At 37.8% G+C, this 22,695-nt stretch overlaps 3 protein-coding genes across 4 annotated transcripts; 2 read left to right on the top strand and 1 right to left on the bottom strand.

Annotated features, from left to right (window-relative positions):
- Positions 1-379: 379 nt before the first annotated feature.
- Positions 380-1,795, top strand: LOC105221992 (enhancer of split malpha protein). The gene has a single exon (XM_011199148.4). It carries the CDS (start codon positions 788-790, stop codon positions 1,349-1,351), a length of 564 nt encoding a protein of 187 aa, XP_011197450.2. The 5' UTR covers positions 380-787; the 3' UTR covers positions 1,352-1,795.
- A 10,679-nt stretch (positions 1,796-12,474) lies between these two features.
- On the bottom strand, positions 12,475-14,495 carry LOC105221993 (enhancer of split M1 protein). The gene is made up of 3 exons (XM_011199149.4): positions 14,113-14,495; positions 13,810-14,028; positions 12,475-12,661 (listed from the first exon to the last, which is right to left on the bottom strand). The coding sequence occupies exons 1-3, from the start codon at positions 14,369-14,371 to the stop codon at positions 12,609-12,611; spliced, it is 531 nt and encodes a 176-aa protein (XP_011197451.2). The 5' UTR covers positions 14,372-14,495; the 3' UTR covers positions 12,475-12,608.
- Positions 14,496-15,653: 1,158 nt separating this feature from the next.
- LOC115066672 (uncharacterized) lies at positions 15,654-19,312 on the top strand. Of its 2 annotated transcripts, XM_049447640.1 has the most exons (7): positions 15,654-15,790; positions 17,794-17,915; positions 17,977-18,054; positions 18,170-18,246; positions 18,432-18,644; positions 18,720-18,876; positions 18,941-19,312. In XM_049447640.1, the coding sequence occupies exons 2-7, from the start codon at positions 17,798-17,800 to the stop codon at positions 19,054-19,056; spliced, it is 759 nt and encodes a 252-aa protein (XP_049303597.1). In that variant the 5' UTR covers positions 15,654-15,790; positions 17,794-17,797; the 3' UTR covers positions 19,057-19,312. The 2 variants fall into 2 exon arrangements, with proteins under 2 accessions (XP_049303597.1, XP_029409210.2); XM_029553350.2 differs by lacking the exon at positions 15,654-15,790 and having other exon boundaries at positions 17,232-17,915.
- Positions 19,313-22,695: the final 3,383 nt, after the last annotated feature.

The following is a 22,695-nucleotide window of genomic DNA, read 5'->3' as shown; positions in this document are numbered from 1 at the left end:
ATTTTTTACTGTTGGCACTGACACCGACCGCACAGTTCACAGAACCGCAGAGTTGACAGAATCAAAACATCTGATGCGTGTCATGCGCCACTGTGCCACCACTAAGTTTTGCCTTCTTGCTGTCTTGGCTCTTCGACTACCTGCGCCACTTGCTGAGCCGCCTCGACAATTCTTATCGGAATTCGAGTTGTTGTTGCTGTGCAGTGACCCTCTTACTTGACATTTCCTTTACAAGCATAAGCATTTGTACTGCTCGAACTCCGAAGCCCGAGCTCGACTGAGTCATCGAGCACACAACGTCGCTCTTCAAGGAGGGTAGATAGCTGCACTTTTATGTACAGTACACTGTTGTTGTTGCAAGTTGCGTTGTTTTTTGTTAGTGCAACACTTCGACGCTGGAGCGTGTGTACGCCGAGCTCAAGCGAAGTGCATATCCGTAATGTACAGGCACGCATGCTCAACACTAGCACTCGGCTGAGCAGCGAGCGCATGGGTTTGGTGCACGTGTTCTCGTATTTCTCTCGCTCTTCGGTTAGAGATTTGCTGTTTTGTTTCTTTGACTGTACTACTCCCTTTCCTGAAGGAAATGTACAGAAGTACAAATTCCCTGTGTGTGGATTATTGTTGTTGCGGTTGCCACTTGGTGAGCGCCAATGCGCTGCTATAAAAGGTCGTTGCGTGGCGTGTAGAAATCATTCTGAATTCGTACGTTCAACGTGCCACACGCATTTAACAATTAGAAAACTAGCGAACAACGCAGAAAATTTGAAGAACGAACATTTCGAAAATGTGTCAACAACAGCAACAATTAGCAGCGCCGCAAAATAACGCCAACAACAAGTCGAGCTATAGTATTAAGCGCGTCTTGCAGACATTCTTCCGCAACAAACAACAACAAAAGCAAGAAAAATTGCAACGCCGCCACCAGCAGCAGCGTTTGCAAACACCACAGCAACTGCAGCAGCAGCAACAATATCCATATCAGCAACAGCAACGTTTATGGTACTCATTGGAATCTTTAGAATCTCTAGAGAATCTGCGCAATGCACAAATGGAAGAACAACATTACTACGAAGAGATCGAAGACAATTCAGCCAATGAGAAGCTGGCCGAACTCGTACAAGAAGCGGAGGATTCACAGGCGGAGCATGATGTCTATGTGCCCGTACGTTTTGCACGCACCGAAGCGGGCACCTTCTTCTGGACCACCAATCTGCAGCCGGTGTTGAGCAGTTTCACACCTGTGGCCGCCGATGAGGATCTGCTGCAACCCAGCTATTGCTACAGCAATGCACAATATCCACACATGCAGTATCCTCAACATAACGGCGATCGTTGGGCACAAGCCTAAGCTGAGGTGTGTGTCTCTAGTAGACGCTTAACAACTGTGCTGGCTATTTCTTTGGAATTACTGTGACCGGAGCTTTAGATATTTGTGATACTCGTTTGTAGCGGCTGAAGTACTTCTGATTAACTCGTAATGACAACACGTAACTGTTGTATTAACGCGCTTCCAATTTAGTGTTTAAGTTTTGTAAACAAATCTCAAGTGGTGCTCAGCCATGTTGAGCGCATTTTTGTGCTTAATTTTTTTCACATTATTATTATTATTTTAATAACTTTAATTTACTAGTTGCTAAGTGAGATTTTTGTGATAACGAAAGGCTTTATTTTACTTTATAATTTTTTGTAACTAAGATATGAGAAATGACTCGTAAACAAACATTTTCAAATAGATAATTCGTTTTTGATAAACACTACGAAAATATGAAAAAAATCGATTTTTTATTTACTCACCTTATGTAAAAAGGGGCTTGTTGTTATCCACTATTTGTGGCACTTGACTGTTGTTTATTGTCTGCCGACGATTTTCTTGTCTTATTAAATTGCTTTGATTTGTTCATTATCGATTCTAAAGTATTTTGCTTAGAATTCGAGGTGATAGCACTTTGATTTACATTGCTGATTTTAATTCGGATCTGAAACTGAAAAAATTGTATATGAAAAACACAAAAAAATCCAGTTACGAAAAAAATCCGAAAAAATTCATTTTGAAATAAAATTCGTGCTCAATCTATGGGCTGATTCATTTCGATTTTCCCTACTTCTTTGAAGAAAAACCACAGAAAATTAAAATTTATTGGGGAATGTTTATTATCATTCGAAATAACATGCTTTGGCATTTATTTTTTGAAGATAATCTTTTTCAAATGTTAACCGCGGCTACTTCTCAGATGATCCATCCTTTGAGTCCAACTTTCGATGACTCGTTCGAGCATTTCGACTGGTTACTGGCGAATGCTACGCGTGATGTTTTGCTCCAAGGCTTGAATTGAAGCGGGATTGTTCGTATAGACTTTAAACTTTACATATACCCACAGGAAAAATCTAACCGTGTGATATTACACGATCTTGGTGACCAATCGACCGGCCCAGCACGTGAAATTATCTACTCACTGAAATGTTCTTTCAATAAATCCATTGATTGATGCCATGTGTGGGAAGTGGCGCCCTCTTGTTAAAACCAAATGTCGCCAAGATCACGAGCTTCAATTTCAGGCTTCAAATAGTCGGTTATTATGGCGCGATAACGGTCGCCGTTGACAGTTACGTTCTCATCGGTATAATTTTTGAAGAAATACTGACCGATAAATCCACGTTCCATAAAACACACCAAACCGTTGTTTTTTCTGGATGAAATGGCAGCTCTTGAATCTCTTTAGGCTCTAAGTCCTAAATGTGGCAATTTTTTTGGTCACCTTACATACCCAATGAGTCAGAAATTGGCTTCATCGCCGAACAAAATTTGGCTCGAAAACGTCGGATCTTTTTGGAACTTTTGAAGTGCCCACACAGCGGAGTGATGTCGCTTGGGAGGGTTTTTGCACAAGCTGTATTTATATTATCCAAGCATGAATGCTGAGTCTCAAGATGGGTAATGGTATTGCGAATAGTACACTATAGATAGTTCGTAGTGTAAATCAAAAACTCCTATCTGTTAGGATGATCCTACTAGCAGTGGACTCGTCAAACGGCTTTTGACACAGTCAATTACTCAACGCTAGTAGAAAATCTGGAGATTGAAAAATATGCCAGACAGACCATCATTTACAGTGAAGCCATTACCGAATTCACCTCCCTACCAGTGAATGGCGTCCTTTGATTTATGGTGAACCACCCATTGCAGGCAAAGAGCACGAGTTGACTTGAGAATCTAATATGACAACGTCCTTCTGGCCATTGCAAGTTCAAATCTTACCTATTGACCCCGACATACCGAAAATTAGTCTGGTTGCAAAGAGTGCCCGCATGACTCTAACTAAATCTTTGCTTGTCTAGCGAACGCTGCTGATCTAACATTTCCTTTCTCTATGATCCAACGAAACCGTCGAAACAGGATCGTATGTAACTCTAAAATATTTTTGCTTCGCCATATTTTTAGTTTTTTTTTTGTTTTTTTTTTTTATAGCAGGGAGAAGTTATAGGCGAAGTGCGGAACTTTAATCCGCTAAATCTAATTTACTCGCATCTCATGTGACCACTGGACTAAGTATTACCTCATGGAAGAGAAGAGACATTTAAGTCTCCTCTCATTTTTAGAAATTCAAACTAGATGTGCTTCTTAAAAATTCATAAATTACTATTAAGATCGCAAAGAGTCTCTATTTTTCAGAATATATGGTCGTTGAGTCCTTTGGCATTTTCGTAAACTCGGCAACAAGATAAGCCATGAGCCTACTTCACTCTCTGAAAAAGTATGAAACCTGTATGATTTCTCCAATCAATGGAGCGTCATTTTTAAAGGCTATATTTTAAAGTTACTGAACCTAGATCCTATCCCACATCTCCCTCAATTACAATATATAAATTTTCGAATGTTCTTCTGAAAATATTTAACAATTATAAAACATTGAGATTTTCAAAGAACAAAAATATTATCTTTTTTATTTTTCAAGTTACCCGAAGTTAATAAAAAACTTATGCGGCCCTTACCAACCAATTACACTTAAAGTCCAAGACCACTTAAAAAAAATCTCCACTGACGCATATATTTAATAATCCCTTTACTATGGAATATTTTAAATTTATTTAAAAGTCTGCCGAATACTTCAGTTGCCGCTATATCTAAATCCCTATTTGATACATTCTAATAACGTTATTTAAGAGAGATACGTATGAAAGCTAAATGTGTGTTCCAAAGCCGGTACTTTTTTATTGTGAATAGTAATCAGCACTCGGAAGGTTACGTCTCAAGTGTCCAGCTGAAGAATTAGCTATCGATTTGGAGTATTGTTTTATAGAGCAAATACTTGACTAACACGGGTATGATGAAATAAACTGTTCAAGTTGCAAATTTGCGTTAAGCTCTATTTTTATTATAATTAATCACACTTTGAGACAATTAAAATTACACGTTTGTTTAATAACATAATGCCGACGAGGCTTCAAAAGTAAAAAACACTCAATGTCGCGCGTCATATAATGAACACTAATCTCAGTTAGCAACAAATTAGTCTTTTATACTTAAGCAGTTTTAGGTAACAAAAAATTATATTAGTCTAGTTTGTAGGTGTACAGTGATCAAAGGCAGCGCTGTCAAAACAATATTACATCAACATCATTGAACCCTGCAGTACACTTATGCAAAACAAAAAAACTCGAAAGACTAACAGGGGCTAATCAGGCCTGTTAGGACGTAACTCGACTGTCACTGATTCGCAATCAAAAGGATAGTCTGATATCGCAGATATGCAGTTAGTCTGAGAACTCCTCTAATCATGTGAAACATATGCAAAGGAACGAGCTCAAGCGCCGATGGTCCACCCCCTCTGTTGATTCCTCGCATGCTAATGGCACGAACGCGAAACATTTTATTCGAATTAGTGGTATTCATTGGGCAGGATTGGGATTTCACTTGAAATCAAGTACGGATAGTATATGACATAATGAATGATCCAAGAAAAGGTACTTCTTTAATAGGCTTCTTGACAGACCACGCATGAGCCGACTCAAGCTGTCATGTTATTTTTGTTCAGTATGATTTGACATTTCATCAATGAAAAACTACACAAAGACCGTGGAGAGTCAATTCGATGCCGTTCGCAGCAACTCGGACTGACGTATGGCACGACTTTTACGCATTTTACGTCGACATCGCTTCGTTCCATGGACTCTTGAAAAGTTTTAAAAAGATACGATGTTTTCGACACAAATTTTGTTCAGCGATGAAGCCAATTTCTGGTCCAATGGATATATTATATAAACAAGCAAAATTGGCTCATTTGGAAAAAGAGAAACCTGAAAAGTTCTAGAGTGGCCATTTCATCCGAAAAAAACAACGGTTTGGAGTGGAATCATTGGTCAATATTTCTTCAAATATAATGCCCGGGATATAGTAACCATCAATGGCGACCGTTATCGCGCAGTGATAACCGATATTTTGATGCCCGAAAGTGAAGCTTGTGATCTCATCGATATTTGGTTTTAACAAGACGGCGCCACTTCCCACCCATTGTATCAATCAATGGGTTTATTGAGAGAACACTTTCGCAGATAATTTCACGTTTCGGGCCGGTCGATTGGCTAGAAAGATCGTGTGTTATCACACCATTAGAATTTTTCCTGTGGTAATATGTAAAGTTTGAAGTCTATGTGGACAACTCCGCTTCTGTTCAGGCCTTGGAGCAAAACATCACGCGTCTCAGTCGCCAATTATCGGTCGAAACGCCCGAACGTTTCATCGAAAATTGGACTCCACGGATGGACCATCTAAGACATAGCCACGGCCAACATGTGAGCGAGGTAATCTTCAAAAAATAAATGCCAAAAAATGTTATTTGGAATGATAATAAGCATTCCCCATAAAATTTGAAGTTTCTGTGCTTTTCATTTAAACAAGTAGGGAACCTTGAAAATGATCAACCTTTATTATGTTCTATTTTGTTTCCAGAGAGAGTTTGTAATCCTTTTGATTGCGAAGAACTTTGATATTTAATTCACATTTAAGGATCAAAATAGGGTGAAACAATATTTTAGCGATCCTTGTAAAAGATAAAGTTAGCACTTTGCGAGCGCTCTCGACATACGAGATAGCTCTTGCTCTTTTTATAAGGTTAGAAATTCATATTGATGTTAAGGTCTTTCATACTCGTAACCTGTTTGCGATTCGCTTGGAATTCTTCCAACTTTCTTTATTAAATTGTGTATGTATTAAGGATATGTTATTTAAACAAGAAAATGGGTTTAGGAACTTAGGACATTACTCTGTTCATTTAATATTCTCTCCTAATACCTCCGAATTCAAGAGACAGCTCAAGCTATTTCCTTACATCGACGGCGTTCAAGAGAACATATGTATGTATCTAAAAGCATGCGATTTCTGACCTCTCTGAACATCTGTCATAACCTGTCGGCAGTTCGCTTACAACTCTTCCAACTTGCTTTATGCAAATTATATAATTGTGCGACTTGAAGAATTTAACTAAAGAATTTTATGAGTCACGTTTATGAATACGCATATTCTTTAGGTGGGATGTCTACCGAACGTCAGTCACACATGTTTCGCCGCCTCATAAACCTTAGGTAATGTTCCTACTGTGCGCAGTACTAACTGTTTAATATGTTTATCCATAGAGTGACCCATAATTTATTTATGCTGAAATTTATAATTAAATATTATTCTTTTATTCCCTACTATTTTCGTTCACCTTCAAGTAGCCTTGTCAAGCACGTTTAAAGCGCTTACATAAATACTAAGAACTTTGATAGCCTCATTTGACAAAGAAGCGTTTCTTGGAACTTGCGGCCCACTGCTGGAAAGCATGCAAATATGCAAGGCACCCATTAAAAACCTCCACCGACTCTAACGACATTAACTAAGACAGCAAGCGAGCGGTTGGCGCGGTCGAGCAGCGGGTCCGAGTGGGCGCAGCAAATCAAACACGTTAATTGTGGACAGCGAGCGAAAAGGGGACCGCCGGGTCCGCGCAAGTGTCCACAACTCGACATTTGTTATTACAGCTGTGTGCATATACAACACGCTCGGCGCTGGCGATATGAATCGTACACATGTGCTGACATGTTTTGGCTGTTGGAGCTCCTGCTTGGAGTTTTTCATCATAAAATGTTGTTATTTATTGAGTTAATAAATTAAAATGCAAGTTGTGTGCAGCGTGTGTCAACACTCCGAAAAAGCGGACATTCCAACTCGTTTCGCAGCGGGCGGATGCGCGTTGCACTTGCGGCACCCTTGCGGTCGCTCGTCTTTACGGAGCTCGAGCTCAAGCTCGCTGCTAGCCGTCTGCTTTGCTACACCAATTGACCAATTAAGAAGTTACGGAATGTGCGAAGCGCCAAGAACTCACCAGTAATGATGATGATCATGGGACGCTTGTATAATGCGTAGTGGCGGTGCGCCGGCGCGGGTGTTCATATTTTAACATGAGGCATTTTGTTGCTGGAAATGCCCTGCTGTGATTTTTTGTATGCAAAGCCGAGCGCACATTAATTTAAAAGACAGAAAGAGGACGACGCACTTACAAATGGTCAAATGTAAAGAATTAAATAAGTAAGGAAGTATCATGTCCGGGTGGAAGCAAAACATAGCTGCAAAAAAAATTAATTTGGAAGCTGAGATAAGGGAAGGTGTGCTAACTTTATTTTCTTCTTCTCCTTTCGAGTTAACAAAAGCGCCAATTCGAGATACCAAGTGATGTCAAGTCCTTCTCCACCTGATCTCACTAAAGGAGTGGAGCACTTCTCCTTCATCTGCTTCCCCCGGCAGGTACTACGTCGAATACTTACAGAGCTGGACTTTTTTCATCCATACGGTCTACATGAATTAGTCAGCGTAGCCGCTGTTTCTCAATTCGCTGAACTATGTACATATGTCAATGTTGTCGTATAACTAATACAGCTCATCCTTCCAATCAATACGATATCCGCCATTGCCAAAGCGCAAAAGTCCAATAATATTCTGCAAAACATTTCTCTCGAAAACTTGCATTAGTATGTAAACGAGCAGTGGTTCCCCTGTCAAGCATTGATCAGAATATGATATCAATTTGGAATTATTCTATCAGATAGATTGAAATAAAGTGAGTTTTTACACCATCGCGACATAAGGTCTACTGTGCGCTTCCTCCTCGAATCGTACAGGTCCATATCACTAATAAGTAACCTGATTCGTGCTATTGGGACGATATGATCCCTATTCGGTTTTTCTAGATCCAAAGGCTTTGATCCTGCGTCTACAGAGTGCTGCGCAGTCTAGAATCAGGAGCTGGGAAGTTCTGACTCCATGGCGCAAACCGGCTTCTTGGGTGCAGTACATGTCGTCTGAAGAGTGCCGTTGCATGGGGGCATGTCATCATCATCTCTGACATGTTCTTCAAACGACGCACTTTCCTCTAGCAATATGGCGTCCAGAAGGGTAAACTTACGTCTAGTTCCTGAGCCGCTCTTACCTACGCTGAAGTTGTTGTTATCGTTTTGCTGTTGTTGTACTGTTCACTCTATTTCTTACGAAAGTTGGCTTATCTGAAGTGAGCTGACGACTCAATATTTTTAAAGAGGCTACAGAGCTCCGAAATAAGTCATCGCCGAGTCAATGTTTTTAAATATAGGTGCCAGAGCTCCATGACGCTTTTGGTAAGTTAAGGATCGCTTGAAGACTTCTTCCCATTCAGACGTGGACATTCGAATATAGCCATATTAACCTGAATCACAATGCGGTCTTAACTGGTAACCCTTCTTAGGTTTACCGTGCAGTCAGCCACTCTTTACGCACGTTGAGAAGACCGAATATGTCATTTTTAGTGGAGATCGAAACTAACCATGTAACCCCTGGATTTTATTGATTTCGATGCAAATTTTTCGTTTAGTAGCTTAGCTGACATAAAAAGAAGAACTAATTTTATTCCTTTCGCCCACAAGTCTGTAATACTCTGCGCACAATATTAAGCAGTGGGTTCAAAACAAACGAGCGAACGAACAAACAATAAGACACTCGTTTATCGATAAATATATATGTATGTTTGCGCAGACATACAAACTTGCCAACATGTCAACCAAGAAACAAAATTGTTCGCTTAAATAACCATTTCAGTATTTGTTCTACGTTGTTGTTCTTCTTTTCAGTAAATGTGCTGTTGTTGTTTTTTACTGTTTGTATTATTATTTTTAAAACGTTAAACGTTATCGCGCGTCCATCCGCATGCCTCGCAGTATGATAAGCATCGCGCGTTTTAACAGTGTCTGATTGCCACCGCCGCGTTGGATCATAAGTGTTCTCAGAACACGGCGCATTGAATGGAGTTGAGTCCCAAATACCCGGACACAGAACACACACTTGTATGTCAATAAAACAAAGAATAATTATGCAATTAAAAAATAAGAAAAATAAATTGTACAAAACGAAAAAGGGTGTTAACGCGTAGTAATCGCCAAGTCTACGCCACAAATAAACGAGGTAACCACGTCGACTGGGCTCTGCGGCCTTCGCAAGTGTGCTGCGCATGCGCAATGAAGTTGGAAAACCAATCAACCGATCGACAGCAATGCGCCACAAAACAAAAGTTGCCGCTCTTGCAGCAAAACAACACTATGTGCACACGCATACACTTGCACACTCGCATGTAAACAAACCAGTGACGCGTCGTAACAATCGAAGTTGTTGTAGCGTTAATGACTGTTTTGATGGATGCAGCCAAAAAGGTTGCGGCGTTTAGCGCCTACACTGCGGTGGGGAGTAAACACTAAAAACCCAAGGCGTTGACATCGCACAATTGATGGTTCGGTATTTGTGGCAAAATAAACAAAGCACGCGGAGAACAACGCGAAGGTGGCGACGAAGTGTGCTGGCCAAGTATTGAGAACAGGTATCTTTGTTTCAAATCAGGCAAATATTTGTTGTTTTTTATCGAAAACATTGAATGAAATGAACATTTAACTCTTTCTCTCATTTAGATGGGTGTAGCTTGATTAGAAAATCTTTTCTGGGTAACTCTTTTATCAAAATTGTCAATTCAACGCGATAAATGGCGCTTTTGACGGAATTCAGCATTTTCACTTCGATTTGAATACAACGAATGTTTTTTTTTTTTTTTGAGACGTGCGGTTGGCGATTAGACAATACTGTCATTGGAGTTGATCGGGCAGGCAATTTATTACAAAAATAATAAAAAAAAAATGTTTCATTGCCAAAATATTGCGTCCAATATTCGATCGACATAATCGCCCAGCGAGTCGGTAATTTGAGTAACCATGGATCGGTTTTACTCTAGTGGATAGTTTGCATCCTCAGCGATGTCGTATCGCAATGTGCCAACAACGGTGGCAAACTTCGTGCAAAGGACGGTAGACACACAGCCGGATTTAGGACATACATTTGTGGCTAGATAGACAAGATGAAGACATGGATTTCTACCTGACCCAAATACTCAGTGGCCTATCTATGCAAATATCGTCATGACTTAAGTCCATATTATCCGACGTGTACAGAGTGTGTAGACAACTCTGAACATGTACTCCAGCATTGCTCACGGATTTGAAGTATAAGGGGAAAAGCTGACGACCACACTTGGAGGTAGTCTCACGGTGGCAAATTGAAGCCGAGCTATTGTCAAGGAGTCCAGGGTCCCCAAAGTTTTCTTCTTGGTATTACAAACATCGGGGCAAGCTAAGAGATGATATTGATATCATCGGCCTCAACACCAGCGCCGTTAGTTCTGCTTTCTCCAGACTGGTCACAGAAGCAATGAAAATGGTACTGGCAGTGAACGAGGGCAAGACGAAATATCTCCTGTCATCAAACAAACAGTCGTCGCACTCGCGACTTGGCTCCCACGTCACTGTTGACAGTCATAACTTTGAAGTTTTAGATAATTTTGTCTATTTAGGAACCAGTATTAACACCACCAACAATGTCAGCCTGGAAATCCAACGCAGGATTACTCTTGCCAATAGATTCTACTTCGGACTGAGTAAGCAATTGAGAAGTAAAGTCCTCTCTCGACGAACAAAGGTTAAACTCTATAAGTCGCTCATAATTCCCGTCCTGCTATATGGTGCAGAGGCTTGGACGACGACAACAACTGAGGAGTCGACGTTACGAGTTTTCGGTAAAAGTAAACTTCTGCGAAAGATTTATGATCCTTTGCGCGTTGGCCACGGAAGAACCAGGTGGAGAAGGACCTGGCTTCGCTTGGAATATCCAATTGGCGCCACGTAGCGAAAAGAAGAAACTATATAGCTATAATCGCGTTAGCGGTATCTACGCCAGTAAAGAAGAAGAAGAAGTGTATTTGGGCTAAGTTGGATTTTGAAGAATAAATTAAGATTAATTATTAGCAAAGTCTTACTATTTTTTGCCCTAGTAGTATTATTACTCTGTAGTAATATGTTGCAAGAGTATAAATATTGCAGCATATCAATGTTGTCAGCTGTCGCTTGCTGGCCATGATTCAGTGAAATTATCGGGTATAAAATATAAAGCCTTGTAAACAAAAATAATAAAAATTTTGACTTAAGTTATTCAGTTTTTTTCTAGTTTTCTCACGAGTTTCGTCTCGAACAATAAAGTTTCTTTGTTATGAATCATAAACAGAAAGCTGGAATAACATCAATGAAACAGTCCTGCTTGGGAGCCGGAGAAGATTTTGGGATTATGAAAATTATACATATATGTATAATATAAAATTCTGAATATAATGCTAAGAAATCGATATTTCTAATTATTATTCGGATATATTGGAAATATTATTTTTACGAATTTTCCTTTCACCTTGCGAACTACGCTTGCGTTGGCAAGATATTGGCCCGAACAGACCTGACTGCCACTATTTAGACGGAATGAATATCAAAAGGGTTTGAAGAAAAAAAAAAACAGTCTTAAATTAACTCATATCTAAGATTTGACATTCATGTTATATAAAATGCAAAATTGCTTTTTCAAAAAAAGGGAAATTAAGTTTTTTATTGCTTACGGTCCACTGTAGCATATTACATATGTACATATATGTAGCATAAAATTTTGAGCTTCCGCTGTTAGATTTAACCAATATATACCCATTTTATAACCAAAACTCAAATTTTTTTCAATATGAGTTGTTTCTATTATCTCGTTTTTCCTTCGCCTGCAAACTTATGAAAAGTGATGTTACGTTATTTTACATTTTACGTGACGATATATACTCGTATACTGAGAGGTGTAGATTTAAATTTTACAATCCTAATATAAATAAACGTAATTACGTGTTTATAAAAACCTTTGTTATTTTTAACTTATCAGAATAATCAGTGTTTCGTAAATTGTCTGAGACATAAATCGAGTGATTTAGAGAACTGCCGTTTTATCGATAAGAACAATATATTTATTGCACAATAAAAAGAGCACGTATACCTACTTAACTAACCAAATGACTACTACATTATACTATAAATTCTATTACATTTTTATATTCATAATCACATATGTATTTATTGGAACAGGTTCATTAAGAAACCCAAAAAACTTTATATAAAAAAAGAACATTTTAGAAACTTTCTATGATTTCTTAACTCATTGTTATTTGAAATTTTGTCAATCGATGATTGTTTGTCTGTTGAGTTTAGTTCAGCTCGCATTTCCTGGTACTCAGTATTCTGAAGAGCTTGGATTCCACTGCAAAGAGTATAAGTTAAACAAGTAAAAGTTAGCATTTCAAAGATAAGATAAGATATGTATGTAGAATGAGAAGCTGACAAAATTTTTTTATAACCAGTGCATGTTTCAAAAGTAAATTATTTCTAAAATGTGAACCGTTTTTTCGGCTGCACCAAAGCAGTGCCTTCACAGGTCCATTTTTACAGCATAAAAAAAGGAAAAAAACTGAATAGTTGTTGTAGTGGCAGAATTCTGTCGAGTTGACAGTCCTTGGCCGGTTAAAAAACCCAGGTCCGTTCCGGTTGCGTAGACCCGTGAAATTTTGTCCCGATTGTCATTAAAACGGAAAAATTAATATTAATTTTGATTGGTCAGTTTGTATGGTAGCTATAAACTGTAGTAGTCCGATCGGAACAATATGTTCGAAGAACGTGGCGTTGATAAGGACAATATTCTTTGTCAAATTTTGTGATGATATCATATCAAATAAAAAAGTTTTCCACACAAAGACTGGTTTTTGATCGGTCAGCTTGTACGACAGCTATATGCTATAGTGATCCGACATCGGTGGTAGTGACAAATAAGTAGCTTCTTGAAGAGACAAGGTAGTTTGCGAAATTTTAGATCGCTATCTCAGAAACTGAGGGACTAGATCACTTATATAAGTATATATATAGACGCTATTAAGTATATACATAGATAGAAAGAAGGACATTGCTAAACCAACTCAGCTCGCCACGCTGATCATTTATGTATGATATATGTATACATAATAGGTTCTCCGACGTTTCCATGTCGGTGTTGCAAACTTCGTGGCAAAGGCTCCTAGCAAAATCGGTTGCTTATGGTTAGTTGTACCATTTTAAACGATCGAACTCTCATTACAACCGAACAACTCACTATTATTTCGTATTCACGTTAACAACAAATGTGCTACACGACGAAGACTCGGTTAACTTAAAGATTGTTCCATTTTGCTCACTTTTTCAAAGTCGCTTCGTTAAAGCGAAGCTAAAAGCAACTGTCTCAAGTATATAGTACAACGGTGTTGCCTCGTTGGCATTTTTACAAACAAGGGATATTCCATAAACCTCATAATATAAGTAATACTCCAAAACTATGCTTGGGTATAAAAAAACCCGATGCCTTTATCAAATTTTACTCACATTTAGTGCCCTTCAGCGCACAATTGTAGATGTCCAATTGGCAGGCGGTGGCGATGGTGACACGATATTCGCCATTCGAAATGCACACGGGATCGTAAATCATCGGACAGGGTTTCAAGCACTCCTCTTTGTTCAAATTGTCAGCGAAGTTGGACACAATTTCATAAAGGTTATTTACCAATTTCGTACTGCACCAATCATTGTCGGTCTGTGCGAAAGCTGTAAAAAATGTATTCAAAATATTTCGTTTATTACACAATAACTAATGGGGTTACGCGATCACTTTGCGCTGCGGTTACTCACGTTGATGCAGTGAAGCACGTTCCTTCCTACGCGCACAGTTGGCCACCTGCATCATGCAGGGATTGACGAATTGCTCATAGCCAACGCCGTCATAGCCACAAGTAGGCGCATACAAAGCCGGACAGACCACAGGGCATGGCTGCTCCTCCTGGTTCTGGTCCGCATCCAAAGGTGCCTCATCAGCAAGTGTTGTTATTGTATTGGCATTGCAGAAGGCCAACAACGTGGCAAATATTATGTAGAACTTTTTACACAGCATTTTTGTTTTTGTATTTGAAAACTTCTTTGTTTTTTGAATTATTTTAAAGTAGTTTCTTTGCTTCTCTCACTTCGAATTTAAGTATTAATGCACACTGATTGATTGTTTCATACTATCGACCCACTGACTGATTTGTATTTATACATACTTTTAGTCGCGCTGAGAAAAATATGTTTTTTATTTTTATTTACGTTTGCTTATCGCTTATCAGCAAATGCGAACGATAAATATTTTTATAAAACAACAACGGTACTTTAGCGTTATTATTGTTTTTACCACGAAAGTACAGTTTTACGTGTATAAAAGTCAACAGTATTTGTTGTGAGTGGAGGTGACAACATAGTTTTGAGGGTGTACTCGCACGTTGTGGTATGTTCTAGGAGAAGCACTTCAAACGATGAATAAGCCCCTATCGCACAGTGGGTTGGGGTTGTAGATTATTGGAACAAATATGCGAGTCAAATACCGCAGTGGTCCGGTCAAACTTCCCGCGAAAACCGAGTCGATAAAAATTGTTTTCAAATCGAACCGCCGCCACGCCCACCAAAACGCCATTAAACGAAAAATTATAAAGCGCCACAACTAAGAATTAAAGTAAGCTATTTAACTGTATAACATATATGTATGTATGTATACTTGTGTATAACCCCCAGATATGATCCAGTGACTGATGCTCAGAGCATACTGAATATATAGAGGGAATACTTCTCTAAACTACTGAATGGCAGTGAAAGCAAAATGGATGTCGATGGAGCAGATGTTCCATTGCCCGACCATGAAGAAGATCGACAACAATTGCCCGTCTGAAGAACAGCAAAGCGACGGGGATGATGGACTACCGGCCAAGCTATTCACATGCGGCGACGAAAAACTGATAAATCGCAAGCTTCTTTGTAAAACAGAGCCGCTCAAAATAATACGCAATTTATTTACCAACGCATACAATCACACATTTGATATCTCCCAGCGTATGATTGTGTGCGCGCGCTTGCTTACCCTGCAAAAATTCCATAACCGATTCTCAAACACGTTCAAGCATTTTTACCAATACATAAAAAAGCATGTTGAAAATTTGTAGTAATGATTGGCAAAAAGAAACAACATCAAACTTTCACATTATGCTTTATTCATTCGCGCATATTGTGTGCATAGGAATGGAGCAATGTTTCATTTTACCGAAAAAGACCAAAACAAAGAAAATGGTGTTGCCCAATCGACAAAATCAATTAATTTGCAAAGCTTTTTTAAAAATTCGGGCAAATTAGAAGAAGAGAAAGCAATTCCACCTGTTGTGGCATTTATTTTCATGTCAGTGGCAGCACGACATATGTATCACAATTAATTGCATATTTACAAGTGAACGCGAAAGCCGCAAAAAGACGCGCGAGTGAATTAAAGAAAACAAAACAATTACATCAGGTGAGTAAAGTGATATTATTTATACAAAAAATGAAGAGGAAAACATTTTATAATGAAATGTGCAAAGTTAAAAAGGAGTGTGAAAGAAGTTCAGTGCGATACGAAAGTTTATCGGAATTTGCGCGTGCTGATGGGGAAGATGGCGAAGCTGCCGCGGCTGCGCTACATTCTACTCCTGAAGATTCTTTCTCATTTTCCGGCTCAGAATGCCAGTCGGAAAATGAAAATGAAGTTGTTTCAAGTGCAGAAAAGTGCAAGCATTTAAAGTTATGGGCAATTAAAAATAATGTGTCTCAAGCCGTATTGAGCGATTTGCTCAGTGTTTTAAGAAAAATAGGAGTGCATGATTTGCCCTTGTCTGCAAAAACTGTGCTTGAAACAACAAAAATTAAATCAGTTATAAAGAATATCGCCGGCGGAGAATTTACGTATATTGGCATTCAAAAGCATTTTGAATCAAATTCATTTCCATTTTTGAATGAAAAAAGTGAAGTGTTAATAGATGTTGGAATCGACGGCTTAAGACTATTTAAAAGTTCGAACAGAGCCCTATGGCCCATTCTTGGTTCAATTGTTGGCTTTCCGAAAACCACTCCTTTCACTATTGCCTGCTTCTCAGGAAAACAGAAACCAAATTGCACAAATGAATTTATGAAAGAATTTTGTGACGAGGTAGTGTACTTGAGAAAAAACGGGTTAAAAGTCGGTTTAATAAATCCAATTTTGAAAAGTTTTAATATTCGTTTGTTTACTTGTGATTCGCCAGCGAGAGCTTTTGTGACTGGGGTTCAAAATCACAATTCAAAGCACGGCTGCCCAAAATGTTGTCAAGTAGGCACATTTAATAAAAGAAGGGTATGCTTCTCTAAAAATTTAAGTGAATTAAGAACAGATTTTTCATTCAAAAATAGAAATGATCCGGCACACCATAATTTAGAATTTCGGGAACAAGAAAACGTGCTAGAAGTAGCAGCTTTTGGAATGGTTTCTCAATTCCCTTTAGATCCCATGCACCTCGTCGATTTAGGTGTAGCTAAAAAGCTGCTACACCTTATAGTAAGTAAAGTAAACGTTAACGTAATGAATCAAAAGATCAATTTTGTTTCTTCTTGGGTTCCTTCTGAATTCGGAAGAGTTTGCAGAAATCTCAATGATTTAAAAAGTTGGAAATCTACTGAATATCGACAATTTTTATTATACTCTGGTATATTTATTTTAAAAAATTGTGTTGATGAAGATTTGTACTACCATTTTCTTTTACTACATGCTAGTATACGTATTCTCTCTTGCGAAAGGTCTTACAAAAGAGAAGCAAATATTGTACAACAATTATTAGAGGAGTTTGTTAGTTTGTTTGGCAATATTTATGGGGAACATTTGATAAGTTTTAACCTGCATGGCCTACTTCATTTGACTGAAAGTGCTACAGAATTTGGTCCCTTAGACACATTTTCTGCTTACAAATTTGAAAATTACATGCAGCGCTTAAAAAAACTTATTAAATCCCCTACAAATATTTTGCAACAGCTATATTTAAGAATTGAAGAAAGAAACAATTTAATAGAAGAAAACAATTCAATGTTTGACACGTTTTTTTATAAATCCTAAAAAAGAGAAAGATTCGTTTTGCTTCAGTCAAGAGACGGGACCTTTCAAAGTCATAAATACGAGTATTGAATCGGGAGCAGAAGTAGTAGTCGGTTACAATTTTAAAGAAATCAGTAATTACTTTAGTGAACCCCTTGAATCATTTTCTGCTCTTGGCATTTTAGTAGCAAGTGGGTTAAGTGAAGAATTAATACGTTTTCCAAAAAAAAATATTAAATACAAATACTTTTGCGTACCTCATGAAAATCGTTTTCTTTTAATTCCAATTTTACACCACCTCTTTTATGACTTTGCACACTAGTTGTATGTTTATTCTGCTGTTTATCAAATCTGTTCAACTTAGAATTTCACTAATTTATATATATTTTTCTTTTTAAAATAATGCATCGTTGGAGCAATATGATGGAGCCCAATGATATTTTTAATGTGACGCCACCATCAACTTCCACTCCTAAGGGCTTAAAAAGGAAAAAAGTACAACTATCGCATAATTTTTACGCTAGCTCTTCAAGTCAAGGTAAGAATTTCGAAATAAATATAGAAATAACTTTCTTCAGACTTTATGAAATGTTTTACAGTACTCACTCCGCACAGCCAAAACATGTTTTGCTCTGAAGAAACTGCAACTGCTTCCGAGGGCTTAGATGCAAACAAAGGTAATGTTAACCACTTTACGTAAAACATTAAAGTCAATATTTTTTTTAGCACTTTTACTAATTATTCCTAGTATATAGAAGTATGAACTTGCTACAAATAATTTTATTCTTACAGATATAATGGCCAAGTTAGATTTAATTTTGGAAAAGCAATTGAACTTGGAAAGTCGCCTGGACAAATTGGAAGAAAACGTAAGTGATCATTATATTTAGGTCACTTCCTTACAGAAGTATACATTTTATATATTTTTTAATGCAAATTTTCATACATCTGTGTGTGCAAAAATAGCAGTAAAATTCAATTTTGAATTTAGCCGCTATTTTTGTGCACACAGGTGTATATCAATTATTACTATCTACATATGTACATATTTCAGATAATTAATAAAACTGATGTCATGGCCCACCACAAAATCGTGCGAGAGACGAAAGTCCTACTAAAAAAGGTGCAGCAGACAGTGTGCCGCATCTCGGGAGAAAGTTGCGAAGACTTTCACACCGAACTGGCAGTTCTTATGCCAATGCAGACCTTGGATGCGGTCTTTGATTTGGAGGAGAAGATATTAGAAAAAAATTATGAAGATGCAGTTGTGAGTATTGTTTTTGTTTTTTTTTCTTAGAGTACACATGTTTATGAATTAACAAAATCACAAATGTCTTTGCAGATAACATATCTTTTCACTTTAAAGGGCACTTCTGGGGATATTGGCGAAGTTATGAAGCGAGTTTTTGGCGACGAAGTCCTCAGTTTGTTCAATTGGGATGGGAGGTGCGGGAAGAAATCGCTTTCAAAATTAAAAATAGTTAGCGTGGCTCTATTTGGTAATTCATACTATTGTTAACTTTATTTACCAAGTTTTCTGTTATTATGTTTTATTTGTTTCAGAAATTTTCAAACTGCATGGACGCATCGACTTCGAAAGGGAAGTCCGAAAGAGCGTTGAGCAAAGCCACAACAGGCAAAAGCAAAAACGCTATTTGCTGAACAAAAAAAACTTATAAGAAAATTGTAAATTTTAATAAAATAAATTTTAATATAAAAGAAAACATACAAAAAAAATGGATTTTTATTTCTAAATATATTTTGCGGTATTCCATTATGGCAAGTAAAAAACCTTAGTATTTCACTTTGTATTTAACTGCAAAATGACGGTCAAAAAAATTGTCAAATCACTAGAAGTTTTACTCTCATTTCACCACACATTTTCTCAAAAAATGACCGTCAGTAAACTAGTAAATCTGCGGAAAGGCCACTAGTTAATTTACTGGTAAAACACCGGGCACATATAACGTGAATGAGCGGTGCAGCTATACATTTTGTTATGCTACTAAGCTTTGAGTAAGAACGGTATATACAATCACACAATTAGGTACGTAATGAAAAGAAACGGTCAAAAAAGTTCCCATGGCTCTTAAGAGTGTGACTGAAAGATTTACGGAAAGTCCCCGTCACGGCTCCAGGTCGTTTTACTAGTCATTTTACCAGTATGCTTCTCGCAGGGTTAGTACACTGAGTGAAATCGTGCTATTTGGTTATTTTGTTATTAAAAATTTAGAAAAAATCAAAAATTATGGTTTTTGATTAAAAAAGCAATTAAGAACAACAATAATTTTTTTTTAACTTTCCATGATTTTTTCCATATCGACTTCAAGATCGTAAGTTTTGATTCTCATTAAGTCCTCTATATGCTTATTCGAAACTGAATTCTTGTATTTCGAGTGTATTTTTGACGCTGGCAGAATTAGCGTCATAGCGTACATGCTTCGACTGCATTTGCTTGCCTATACTCCGAGTATAGGCATGAAAAATTTTGAGCGGCTCTGTTGTAAAATATGGTCTGAAGAAAGCATACTCGACAATTGAATCTCTCTTGCTCTGCCCAATCCACAAAGAGCAAGAATCCACAATCTGCGCCAACTACAGTGGGATAAGCCTCCTCGACATCGCATATAAGGTTCTAACGAGCGTACTGTTGGAAAGATTAAATCCCACCGTCAACAAACTAATTGGACTTTCGCAGTGTAGCTCTTGGTCTGGAAAATCAATAACTGACCAGATATTCATAATCTTTGAAAAGATCCGTGAAAAAGGTATCGACACATACCACCACTTCATGGATTTCAAAGTTGCTTTTGACAACACGAAAAAGAGCTGCTAATATGGCGCTATGTCTGAAATTGGTATACCGGCAAAACTAATACGGCTGTGCAGACTGACGTTGAGCAATACCAAATGCTCCATCAGGAGCGGGAAGGACCTCTCCGAACTCCCATGCCACTGTTGACAGTCATAGCTTCGAAGTAGTAGATAATTTCGACACCAACAATAATGTCAGCTTCGAAATCCAACGCAGAATACTAGGTACTACTTCGACACCAACAATAATGTCAGCTTCGAAATCCAACGCAGAATAACTTTTGCCAACAGGTGTTCCCTCGGACTGAGTAGGCAATCGAGAAGTAAAGTCCTCTCTCGACGAACAAAGACCAAATTCTACAAGTTACTCAACATTCCCGTGTTTATCGAATACATAGTGTGTGAGTTGTAGGGGATAAGTACACTATGCTAATCAGTAGAAAAGCCACGCCCATATTCCAATACTAATTATTATAGTATGCTTCTTCGTAATGTTCTAGTGAATTAGAAATTTCTAGTTCGATAAAAAACTTTTTAATACTTATTTATCCTTCTCGAATAGAGCGGCTTGTATATTTCAATTTAGCTTTCAGCGCAAATGAAAATTGCCTCACTGTGATGTGTCATGTCATTAACAGCATAAATTTTCGCCCTGATTTTGTATTTAGCTGATAAAAGCCATGTAATTACATTTTACATGTACTGCAGTGCGATATGAATCTGTGCTATTTTGTTTACCACTTACATACTCGTATGTAGGGATCTTACAACGTTAAGAGAGGCGTCTACTTATTATAATTATACGAAAATAATTTTAAATTATAAATCTAATTAAGTTTATCTAATAATAAGTAGAACTTCCGCAGTTTCAAGATCTTGCATAAATACACATAACTATCCGTATTAGGGTGATCCGAATAAAATTATAGTTATAATTCCTTCGATACACAAAATCGGTACCATGAAGAGAAGTTCACTTAAAGGATTACATGGGTTTCGTCGGTAAAAACAACCTTTTTTCAACAATATTTTTCTCATATAAAACATGAAATGTTTTATTACAATATTTTATTGTTACAAACAAGCACTATTAATAAAGAAACTCTGAAATTTTTGGATTTTTTTTTTTTTTTGACTCGGTCCGGTGCCCCTCGCAAAAAATATGCGCCCGCGTTGGGAGGATAACTCCCTACAGGATCATCTTAAGTGAAAAAATACGCATTTTAGTTAAAACCTTAGCTTAGAACTTGGACGAAAGAAAAACAACTGAAAATTAGATATTTGGAAGACATTTTTACTAAAAAATTAAAATTTCAGCTAAATTTGGCGATTTTTTTACAGTGGCCAGATAAAGGAGCACAAATTGGTGTGGGATTCGCAGTGGAAGAGAGACACCGTCGCCGAGTCCTGGCATTCCCTCCAGTAGATGAACGTCTAGCCACAATCCACAACAACGGTCACAAACAACGGCACACCGGTCGGTAAATTCAGGCTCCATAATGAAACATCCCCAAATGGGTTGAGGCTGATCGACTTTGTCGGGCCCGAAATATGGTTATCTCTAGTACTAGATTCCAGCATAGGAAAATTCATGAGCAGACAACCAAACATCAGCATTTGGACCTATTGTTACATGATTCACAAAATCCAGCAAATTTTTTAATGTAAATTTACTGTTAACAAGTTCGAGCTAAAAACAAGAAATTAACGGAGAAACCGAAAAAGTCATTTGCTCTGTGATGATGACTTCAAAAAGTTTAGGTATTTCACCATGTTATTCTTCGAAATGTCAACGTCAACGTGTAAACCGATCTTAGTACCTCTACAATATTAAGGGCTTTTTTAAATTTCTAATATGTAAGTACATACTTGTAAATAAGAAATGCTATGACAAGTTGTTGAAATGAAATATTTGATTAAGTTCTCCAGTACGTGAGTAGTTCCCCGTCACACGCCACAAGTCAGCAAACAATTCCAGCTAAAATGCGGCGAGATTCTCAAAATATTGTCGAAAAATACGCGAATCTTGCTTCCGGAAGGGAAAAAACAATAACACTAAGGCATTTCGTGATTAAAATTGCCAGTTGAAATACTATGATGCAAATATGTATGTATGTATATGTATGTACATATATTTTGCTGACTCAGCGCTTGAGCGCAGCCAATTACAATAACAGCAGCAGCAACAACAAGCGATGCTGATTTGCAATGATTGCTGTTAGTGACTAAACGGCAGCTAGAGTATTTTTTAGTTGTTTTTGTAATTTTTTTTCACTTTGTTGCAGTTGTCGTTGTGGTTTTGTGTTTGTTGTTGTTAATCATCACTGCCCATCATTTTGGTTAGCCCGCGGCTGCCTAAATTATACGCAATAAACGCGAACACCGGCAGTCGCCTTACCGCTAACTGCTCGCGCTCAAGCCGACCATTCCATGTCGAACCCACTAAATTCATAGGTTAATCACACTGACATTAATAACGTTATTACGTTAACGAGATCCGTTAA

This window comes from Bactrocera dorsalis, chromosome 2, assembly GCF_023373825.1.
Source record: "Bactrocera dorsalis isolate Fly_Bdor chromosome 2, ASM2337382v1, whole genome shotgun sequence".
Classification (NCBI taxonomy): domain Eukaryota; kingdom Metazoa; phylum Arthropoda; class Insecta; order Diptera; family Tephritidae; genus Bactrocera; species Bactrocera dorsalis.
The sequence above is the reverse complement of the archived record's forward strand: the minus strand, read 5'-3'. Positions and strand labels throughout refer to the sequence as shown.